Source organism: Bidens hawaiensis, unplaced genomic scaffold (genome assembly GCF_021521415.1).
Source record: "Bidens hawaiensis isolate Kalapana, Puna unplaced genomic scaffold, B.hawaiensis_p1.1 tig00010814_1, whole genome shotgun sequence".
NCBI lineage: Eukaryota > Viridiplantae > Streptophyta > Magnoliopsida > Asterales > Asteraceae > Bidens > Bidens hawaiensis.
In genome coordinates this window covers 465,392-476,576 of record NW_027491834.1, presented here as the reverse complement: position 1 = coordinate 476,576, position 11,185 = coordinate 465,392, and the positions used below count along the sequence as shown (strand labels likewise).

General features: G+C 34.3%; 1 protein-coding gene across 1 annotated transcript; it reads left to right on the top strand.

The window, feature by feature from the left end:
- Window positions 1-370: 370 nt before the first annotated feature.
- Window positions 371-5,632, top strand: LOC143536542 (cycloartenol-C-24-methyltransferase-like). The gene is made up of 13 exons (XM_077030512.1): window positions 371-504; window positions 2,811-2,877; window positions 3,054-3,127; window positions 3,217-3,301; window positions 3,403-3,458; window positions 3,541-3,595; window positions 3,675-3,722; window positions 3,819-3,902; window positions 3,979-4,095; window positions 4,948-5,031; window positions 5,115-5,240; window positions 5,311-5,408; window positions 5,508-5,632. The coding sequence occupies exons 1-13, from the start codon at window positions 422-424 to the stop codon at window positions 5,557-5,559; spliced, it is 1,029 nt and encodes a 342-aa protein (XP_076886627.1). The 5' UTR covers window positions 371-421; the 3' UTR covers window positions 5,560-5,632.
- Window positions 5,633-11,185: the final 5,553 nt, after the last annotated feature.

Here is an 11,185-nt window from a genome sequence, read left to right as displayed (position 1 = left end):
AATATATCTTTATTTAATATAAAATTAGTTTGGTTAGGTTGTGAATAAAAGTGAAAGGTTTAAGTTTAGTTAGGTTGCGTAGACGAAAGAGGAAGAAATTAGTTTTTTAACAAATAGTTGGGTTTGGAAGGGTTGTCAATGGGAACAGTTATATAGTTAAAAGGGACGTAATCCTTCAATTCACTCACTCAGAAAACACCCTAGAAAGAAAGTGAAAGTGAGTGGAGTGGCCAGCCGGCTGGCCACGTGTGTGTTGCTGATTTGGCGAATACGACGAGTTCGTCTTCGCTGTTGTATTGCATTTGTATCCACTCAACAAATCTACTGGCATTCCAGATCTCGTCTTTCACTTGTAAGCTATAAATAATATCATAATAATCTAATATCGATCGGATCTCAGGCATTGCTAGTTTGTAGAGATATGTCGAAAGCTGGAGCGTTTGATCTTGCGTCTGGACTCGGCGGCAAAATCCAGAAGGACGACGTGCTTTCTGCTGTCGATAAGTATGTTATTATTATTATTTATGTTTGATTTTATCGAGATCTGAATTGTTTACAAGTGTGTAGAGCTTCGGAATCGATAATTATCGAGATTGATTTAAGTGTATTAACTAGTTTGTTATAAAATGTTGTATAAGTGTGATCGATAATAATCGAGATTGATTCGAATCGTGTTAGGTTTAAGTTCGTAACAAACTCGCATACAGTTTCGTAATCGAGATTGATTTCAGTTTATTAACTTTTGAAGTTTATAAAATGTTGTGTTGTGATTAGAATTATGTTAGGTTTAAGTTCTCATTTGCAGTTTCATAATTGAGATTGAGTTCAGTGTCTAAAGTGTTAAAAATCTTGAAGTTTATAAAATGCTGCAATGTGATTAGAATCATGTTAGTTATTAGCTTATTAACTTTTGAAAGTATACGGATCTCTACTTAATATCTATGCAGTCAATCTCGGTGGTATCTCGGTTATCAGTCCTCATGTGAAATATCGGTCAAATGTTAAGAAGTGTGTAGAGTTTCATAATCGATAATCGAGATTTATTTCAGTGTATTAACTTTTGAATTTTGTAGAATGAATAATATGAAAATGATTAGAAATTAGGATTTGAGGAGGTGGATAGGAAATCGTGTTGGCGGTTATATGAATTATGTTAGATAAGATACTTTTATGGACTTGATTAATTTTTTCTCGGATAGCGTGTATATGAAGGTGTTTGGATGTGTGTTTTCGAAGTGATTGTTATGATTTTAAGAATGTAAGTCATTATAGGACTACGATACTTTTGGATATTTCGATTGTTTTGCACAATGTGAGATAAGGAGAACAAGGTAGTTGCATTTAATTCTTTGTTGAAAGTACTACAAGTGAAGGTAGTGGTGCTTGGAATTTAGAACAGTGAATAATTGTTATTATCTTGGTGTGTATGAGTTTGATGTATGATGTCAAAAGAGAACAACGTAGTTGCATTTATTTCTTTGAGGACAAAAACATCTATGTTATATTGGATTTTTAAATGTGAATAGTGTAAGATGTAAGAAACTTGCAGTCATTTTTATCATTTTGTGGGCTTTAAAGTAGCATCAGCCAAGTCGGATATATTCATTTTGTTTAGCAAGCTTCTCAATAGTTGAGTTCTTAAGTGCCCTTTTGGATTTGAAATCATATTTTGATAACCCGGTTTGAGTGATTAAAAATTGAGTTATTTGCACAATTAGCATCCGCCAAGTGTGTCAAGAATTCATTTTGGTTTTGTAAGCTTCTCAATAGTTGAGTTCTTAAGTGCCCTTTTGGATTTGAAATCATATTTTGATAACCCGGTTTGAGTGATTAAAAATTGAGTTATTTGCACAATTAGCATCCGCCAAGTGTGTCAAGAATTCATTTTGTTTTGTAAGCTTCTAAATGATGAATTTCTTGAATACGTTTTTGGATTTGAGTTCTATTTTTTATGTTCATTTTGGTTTTTGAGAAGCTGACATTTTTAAGATTAAATCTGGCAGGCAGGTAGGGATGAAAGGTTATTATTTTATTTTTATTATTACTTTTTTTAGTATGCAAGTAAGTTTCTTGATTTCAGATTTCATTACTATGTCTTTTTTAATTTATTACTTTTATATGTATTTGGGTGAAATGTTTTCTTTCTTTTTTTAGCATACATGTAAGTTTCTTGATTTTAGATTTCATTATTATGCCTTTTTGATTTATTACTTTTATACGTTTTTCAGTTTTATTTCTTGGTTTTTTAGTACCAATTTGGATATGATAACACCTTAGCACACCTGAATCAAATAATTAAAATTGGAGTCGTTTTCACAAATGTTTTGTAAGTTTCTTGATTCTAGGTTTCTTCAATACCCCCTTTCATTAGCGTGTCTTGTTGAATGCTTTACTATTTTTCACGCCCTGCTTGCGGTGCGCGCATATAATGTATATATGTGTGAACCCTCGGGTGGGCAAAAGTAAAAGTGCACTAATTTTGACGTTATTTTACTAATCTCGTGAAAATAACGTTAAAAGTGGCGGAAGGTTAATCAGGCATCATGTGGTGGCGTTGATAGCCGAAAGACAAGGGCACATGCACCAATCAGCCGGTGTCCCTGATGATTGAGTGCTATGTGCCTTATGTCCAAGGCTTGATGCAAAACTACTATCGAGCCGGGGGTCTCACCGGAAGCAGCCTCTCTATCCCTATGGGATAGAGGTAAGACTGTCTACATCTTACCCTCCTCAGACCCTACCATAGCATTGCTATTGGTGGGATATACTGAGTACGATGATGATGATGATGATGATGGGCTTTAATGCAGGTATGAGAAGTATCATTCTGATTTTGGAGGTGCAGAGGAAGACAGAAAGGCCAACTACACTGACATGGCAAGTAACATATGCTGATTTTTATAGAATGGTTCTATTTATTCAACTATATATGTTTTTTAATTATATATTTATGTACTTCAGTACTTGCATTATGTACTTCAGTACTTGTATGCCTATTAAACTGTGGAAGCAAATATTAATGCTATGATAATAAACTTTCTGTTTTGTTTCAGGTGAACAAATATTATGATCTTGTAACAAGCTTCTATGAGTATGGATGGGGAGAGTCATTCCATTTTGCTCCAAGGTTGACATACCGTTGGTTACAGCATTATGATTATCAGCATATTATGTTTTTTCATCAGTGTTAATGATTATATTCATTTCAATTTGCAGATGGAAAGGGGAATCACTTCGAGAGAGCATTAAGCGACATGAACATTTTCTTGCTTTACAGCTAGGCTTGAAGCCTGGGCATAAGGTCTTGTATTAATATTATCTAGTTAGTATGATATAATTGATTTGACACCAGTTGTTGAATGTTTGTTTTAAATTATTAAATTATTGTTTTGTTTTCCAAAGGTGCTGGATGTAGGATGTGGAATTGGTGGACCACTGAGGGAAATTGCTCGATTCAGGTAAGCGATTCGTTTTGCTTTCTCTCATAAATCACAAATATAATATCTTTTTCAAGTATTTGACTTTGGTCACCTGTGGCAGTTCCACATCTGTGATGGGCATAAACAATAACGAATATCAGATTACAAGAGGAAAGGTAAGTCCTTATATGATACTTATACTAATTAGTTAGCAAGATGGATTTCAGAAATTTTATATTTCTTAATTATCATTAGGCACTCAACCGAGTTGCAGGAGTTGACCAGACTTGTGACTTTACAAAGGTCAGTTTTGTCAAACATTAAACGTACATTTTAAGCATATATATAGGTTTGGTAAAAGAGACATGATTGTAATTTTGTGATTAAAAATTGTTACAGGCTGATTTCATGAAGATGCCATTTTCTGATAACACTTTTGATGCAGTATATGCAATTGAGGCTACATGTCATGCTCCAGATGCGGTATATAAATATATTGAAGTTTATGGTTTTAATTTTTCCTGGCATTTGTTACTATATTACTTTTATCTGAGTGAAGGTTGGATGCTACAAAGAGATATATAGAGTACTGAAGCCTGGTCAGTCATTTGCTGCATATGAGTGGTGCATGACTGATGCGTTTGACCCCAATAACCAAGAGCACCAAAAGATCAAGGTATACACGCTACTTTTCGGACACCTTAAGGCTTAAAAAACTCAACTTTGTCTTCAACTATTCGTAATTAAAAGCACCAAGATTTAAATTCATGTATTTGTAAGTCTATAGCCCAACTTGATTAAGCTTTTTAGTAAACATGAGGAGTATTTATGCTAGAGGATGGAAGATGGGTAGGGTGCCAATCAAGTTTAGGTTGATATGGGTCATTTTTAGTACTACTGAAATGGGTCAGATTGGGTTGACTTGCAAACACTTTTTTGTCCACATTACAAGTTTGGCTCTTAAGTTTGAAAAATTACATGAATACACGTATGGTCCCAACTATTTCAAAGCATAACACAGATGGTCTTTGGAACGGATGGTGTTAGTTATTCTAGTTAACTGTGTGTGAAATGGCTAAATTTGCCTTTACTGCTCAAAGACAAAGAAAGTAAAAAGGTAAAAAAAGACATGGGCGTTAATTTTTCCAGTTAACTTCGTGTAAAATATATATGAATTCAAAAAGAGAGTCCTACATCGTTTTAAATCTTTTTTTTTCTTTTAGCAGCAAGGGTGGTTTAGTCATATCACACGCACATAACTGGAAAAACTAGAGTCCATTCATTCCAAGGACCATCCGTGTTCGCCCATTAGAAATAGTGGGGTGTTTACATGTACTTTTTCAAACTTAAGGACCAAATTTGCAATCGGGCATACCACAGGGACCATTTTAGTAAATAATTTTTAATATTCTTACAAGATTAGTTCAGACATTTGAATAGTAAGATTTACGAGGCTGTATGCATAAAATTTTCAGCCGTTATATTAGAAGGCGGTATAGTAATATATTATTTTAATGGTAACGAACAGGCAGAAATTGAGATTGGTGATGGTCTTCCGGACATAAGATCGACTCGAAAATGTCTTGCGGCTTTAAAAGAAGCAGGTTTTGAGGTGAGTAGAACATAGTGACATCTTTTTCTTCTTTTTGTTTTTATGCAAACAAAGTGACATTTTATTATTTTTGGTATATTAAGGTTATATGGGAAAATGACCTTGCAAAAGATTCACCACTTCCATGGTACTTGCCTTTGGATACAAGTCATTTCTCTCTTAGCAGTTTCCGTCTCACAGCTGCCGGACGCTTTATTACTAAAAATATGGTACGTCTCTTTTTTATGTAAGAGAATGTTTTTTTATAAGATTAGTGATTGATGCGTGCTTGTTTTACAGGTAATTGCTCTAGAATATGTGGGACTTGCTCCTAAAGGAAGCCAAAGGGTTCAATCTTTCTTAGAGAAAGCCGCAGAAGGGCTTGTTGCCGGTGGAAAGTGCGAACTTATAAAAATTTAATCTTACTTAAAAGATTTATTAAAAAACATGTTTTATGAAACTATCACTGATCTTCATCGTGTAAACTTGTGTGTCAGGAAGGAGATATTCACGCCGATGTATTTCTTCTTGGCGCGGAAACCACTATAAGGAGAGATTGGTTGATTCAGTTGTTGGTAGAATTGTGGTGGAAGAATGGTTGTTATTGACAATGATAGATGGTTTGACTTTTTTTGAATTTATTGTTGACTGATGATCTTTGAAAATCTGTAGGTAGTAGTGATTTTTCTTGGTTTTTAATTTATTGTTTGACTTTTCTTTAATTTATTGTTTGGTTACTGACCTTTTTCTCAAATCTGGAATAATAATAATAATAATAATAATAATAATAATAATAATAAAAATAAAATACAAAGCTGTCCACCTTTATTGTACATGAGCTTGGGGTGTATGGTAATTGCTAGAGGTGAAGATTTTGTCTGTTGTCTGTGCTGTCTTTGTGCTTTTAATTTTTATCTTTGAAGTGTGAAACAAAACCAGAAGAATCTTTCACAAGAAATTGATTAAAACATGTTGTATAGTTCTCTACTTTTCTAAGGTCAACATATTTGCGCTTTGATACAAGACTTGATCAGTTGAAAACACTTTCTAAAGAAGTGGTCCACTTTGATCGTTTTACAATGTCTTTATAAAGTTGTTTTTTAAAAGACCAAACATATGAGGGCCAAAACGGGAAGCCGCTAGTAGAGTAGTTGTAAGATGAGTGTTAATACTCACCTAAAAGTCCAAAACAACTAGATATTGAGTTCAAGTACTGATTTTACTTTCATTTCAAACTTACATATTGTTCGTCTTACAAGTTTGCCATGTTAAGTAGTAGTACTACATAAACAAGTAAAGGGCTTATAAAAATGATCATTAAAGTTAAAAACAAATATTCACCCTCTTTAATTTCTTATAGGTGTTTATTCAAAAGGAGTGATCTAAACTTCAATTTATTTAGAATTGATTAGTTGATAAAATAAGGAAAAACCAATGAGATCGGTGGTCCTCTAGTAAAGAGAAAACTTTTAAACACTTTGGGTTTGGAGAATTTGAAAAGTCTTTGGTTCAAATCTCATAGACGACAAAAAAAAATAAAAATTGTCGTTCATCAAAAAAAAATATAAGAAAAAAGTACTCTAATCGATTAAAATAAAAATATAACCATAAATGATGAAGTTATTATAGATCCACAAGAGTAAATTACACAAAAGATCCCTATGATTTAGTTGAACTTTTGGATTTGGTCCTTAAATTTAATAATTGTGAATATAGTCCAGAACATTTAATTTCTCTCCCATGCATGATGCATGGTTCCCAATTTATAAATTGTGAATATAGTCCCTAACAAGAGTATCTACAGTTTAAAGGTTTTGTTTCAGTGTTTGTCATTAGTTTTTGTCTCATTGTGGATGCCATTCTTATTGCTCATTCTTCAATGATGTCCTTGAAAAAAACTAGAAAAAACGGATGATTTTTACCTGTGGTGGGCCTGGGTGGAGGGTGTTTTTAGGATTCCTTATTGCATTAGTTTTGAATACTTTTTAAAAAATTATGTTTTTATGATGCGTAAACTGACTAAACATGTCCTTTTTGGTGTTTTTATAGCTCATTATCGTTAATGCTCAATGCTCTAACATTCAAAATTTTGGATTTTATCCTTGAAGTTTCACAAATTTTAAACTGCAAGAAGTAAGAACCAAATCCATAATTTTGATCACACTTACCCTTCACAATAATTAGATATAAACAATCAAATGGGTAGGTTCATGTACATTTTAGTCTTAACATGAGAATCCAAGAAATAATATCAATTTATAAAAAAATAAAAACGCAAGAAACAATACCAACTACAATACATAAACAATGATTTATAATAACAAAGAAAAAAACCTAAAAATTACAACAAAAGAATCAAAAATCAAGAACACAATAATAACAACAAATATCAGCAAATACTTATAACAGCAAAAGAAAAAATATAATAATAACAGCAAAATATAAATAAGCAAATACTTATAACGTCTCATAATCGAAAATTAGCAAATACAAACAAAAAATAACAACACCTTTAAAAATAAACCTAATAATAACAGCAAATTGGTTCTCACTATTTTCACATTAAGAATAAAATGTATTTGATCATGTTTCAACAATCAAATACCCGGAAATTAACACTCACAAAACTCCAAGGGACCAAAACATAACTTGCTAAACACCCCAAACAAAACGCTACCCTAATCGCCGCGGCTTATATTCTCATTCCCATTTTATATATAAACACACACCCAACACAACATCATTATCTCTGTAACATCCTCTTCACCAATTGTATGGGGCGGTCGTCAAACGTTTGGCCAGTTTTCTAGTTTCTCCTTTTGCATTTTTCACGTTTCTCTCTCTACAATCTTATTATTATTGTTCTAGAGAGAGAAACTAAACTCAACGATGGGAAAGTACACAGAGATTTTGGACGCCTTCAGAATCGCTTGCAGGGTGCATTCGCACTGTCCGCAGACGGCGAGGATGTACTACCACCCGCCGCCGGCGGATAACCATCACCACGCCGGAGATGTGAAGACGGGGGGCGCCGGAACCGGCGGCGGTGCGGCGGCGGGTGGGAAGATGGGAATGAGTAATCATCCTAATGATGATATTCTTTATTCTGTGTTTTGAGATCTATGGTTATGGTTGTTGTTATTATTATTATTATTATTATTGTATCGGCAAGTTTTGTTTTATGAGTTTTATGTTATGAATTGAATTGAAGAATTGTTCTTTGGTTATTTTTATTGGCTTTTTTTTTTTTTTGGTCGTTGACTATATTGCATTTATGAGTTACAAATGGAAGAAAAAAGGAACCACGTTGAGTTTAATGGGTTAGATATTTTTCATTAACTTATAAAAAAAATAAAAAAACAATATTTAATAGATTTTTGTACACTAACAGCATTATGGCTTCTCAACGTGAGACTAGCTCCCTTGTTGGGTGGTATTTGCGTCTTAGGCCTTGCGTAATTGTTCATGCTTCGGCCCGGGTTAATTAATTTTGTTAATAAACAAATAAGCCCGTGATTGGGCCAAGTGGCGGCACCACATTGGTTAATTAATTTTGTTTTCGATCTTTTTTTTTATTAGTTTCAATAACTTAACGATAACTAACTGAACACCAATTTTATTTTATTTTTGTTGTATTTTCGGTATCGTGACTGACACAACTGAAACTGTAACGAAGATGATGAAAACGCTCAGGTTTTACCAACACTCGAGTTTTACGACCGACATCACCCATTGGCCCGCCTCAATTTTAAAACTTTTTTTTGTTTTAGTACAGATATCGTAACGAGCATAACCGTAACCGACCGAATTCATGCCGAATTACCGCCTTGACGCCCGAGAACAACAACGATTAGGATTTACCACCGCCTAGATTTTACCGGCCGAATAAATGTCGTTTTAAATATTCAATTTTTTATATGCTAAAATTTTTATATTCTGATTTAGCGAATTTAGTTTTTGGGTTTTAACGCTTGGGGTTTACCAACGTTGTCTATATCGTAACGAACGTAACCATGTTGACTCACCGTCGTAACGCTCGGGTGACCAATGCCAGGGAACCAACGGCCCAGTTTTACTGACCAAATAAATATGAAAACTTTTTTTATAATATGTTACACAAGTGCCGCTATTTATTTTTTGTTTTTAGTTTAAACATGTTAATTTGACGATTTTTTAGGTTTAGTTCTGGTACCGTAACGAATGTAGCCAATACTAACCGAATTTGCGTTGACACGCAGGTACCACACCCGGATGTACCGACAAATTTCACCGTACAACGCACGGGTAAATCACTAATTATATATACATATGGAATTCCACAACGCTGACCCTTTTATCTAATGTAGCATGTGGCGGAGAATAAGTTTTTTGGATTTTATAAACTCAAGTCAATAACGTGTCTAGCATTGGATTAATGCATACTAATATCGGGTTACACAACTACTGTCGTTGGGTACCAAACGTCTCAGTAGTGGTGGTTATGTGTCTGACATACATACTTTTGGTACTTCACATTTTGGAAGGCTTTTTAAAATCCATTAAATAAATAAATGAATTTTTAGTCAAATTACTTGAATTTTCGTCGGTTATGATTTTTTTGCCATACTTTAAACCAACTAGATATGACCAGACCCATCCCGACATGTAACTCAGACCCTTCTGACCTGACCAATCTGTCAAACCTAGTAATCGTACTCCTCGACAGTAGCGGTTAGGTAACCTATGAAGAACAACAAATAGAAGACAATAAGGGTGTTCATCGGACCGGGTAACGGATTATTCAGTTCATATTTGAAAATTTTAGGACTCTATCCGAAATCTAATCTAATCTGAATCAGGGATGTTCCTATCCGATCTGAATCTATCCAAATTCAGTTTGAATCAAATTCAAATTGGATTCAGATAATACAAAATAAACCGTATAACAAACATACAAACAAAATTCTAATTAAATAAACATACAAAACCGAAAATAAAATATAAAACAATACACAAACAATGAAATTAGATGGAGTGTTAGAGAGTATAACGACAGAGTGTTAGGTCATTCTTGCATCTAGAATGTTAGGTCGATTATACGAAAAAGGATGTTAGGGTTAAAAGGTTACTGTAAATGTTAATGGGCGGGCTTTATACACTAAAAACACATGTTATTTATTCATTCAGATATCCGAATAATCTAAAATTTTTTGAAATCCATATCCGAATCCGAATTAGTTATTCAGATATTTGGTTCGATCCAATTCGAATATCCAAATAAGAATTTAGATCGGATCATTCAGGTTTCGGTTTGGATTTCCTGAACGCCCAATAAGACAAGTTGTAGACTTGCATAATTTCGCATCCTTTATCTCCAAGCCCACAACCTAACTTATAATTATTTAACCCAACTTATCATTATTTAATTATGATTATATAAGTTCGCATAAGTAAATAAATAAAAATTCCTTTATTTACTATATTTCAAAAGTCAGATGTTACAAATTTCCACAACACACGCCCACTTGATCTAATGTAGCATGTGGCGAAGAATGAGTTTCTTGGATTTTATAAACTCAAGCTAGTTACATGTATAGCGTTGGATTAATCGCATACTAATATCGGGTTACACGAGTACCGTCATTGGGTACCACACGTCTCAGTAGTGCTGGTTATGTGTCTGACATACATACTTTTGGTAGTTCATTCGCATTTTGAAAGGCCTTTTGTAATTGATGTAAAACAAAGTGTACATCTTATTACACCAAATTTTCCTCATATTTTAGCCGAACTCCATGCAAATTCATTGTTTTTGGTACTTATTTGAGTTATTTGTGAATTTGTAGGTCCGGGCGCCCGCCCAACAAAGAAAACAAGAAGAGAGGGCTTTTCGTGGACAAAATCAGCAATCTGCCGACCCCGCACGACCGTGCTTCCCGAAGATGCAAGCCAGTGCCGCAAGAATTCAAAAGTGCACGACCATGAATGGTCGTGCGGATGCCCGTGCATGACCTGCACGGCCGTGCGGGCCCGTGCCGGTGACCGTGCCAGAACAGAGAAGTCTGACCTTTTGGTCAGACTAAAGCAGGGTGTTGACTTTCCACTTATATGCACGACTGTGCATGCCCGTGCATGGGCCCGTGCCAGACGTCCAAAAAGCTTAAATACACCTCCACTACTCCCATTTCAAGTGTGG

Coding starts and splice junctions, on each gene's coding strand:
- LOC143536542 (XM_077030512.1), top strand. CDS start 422: ATGTCGAAAGCTGGAGCGTTTGATCTTGCGTCTGGACTCGGCGGCAAA. Junction 2,878..3,053: donor AGGCCAACTACACTGACATG/GCAAGTAACATA, acceptor GTTTTGTTTCAG/GTGAACAAATATTATGATCT. Junction 3,596..3,674: donor ATCAGATTACAAGAGGAAAG/GTAAGTCCTTAT, acceptor AATTATCATTAG/GCACTCAACCGAGTTGCAGG.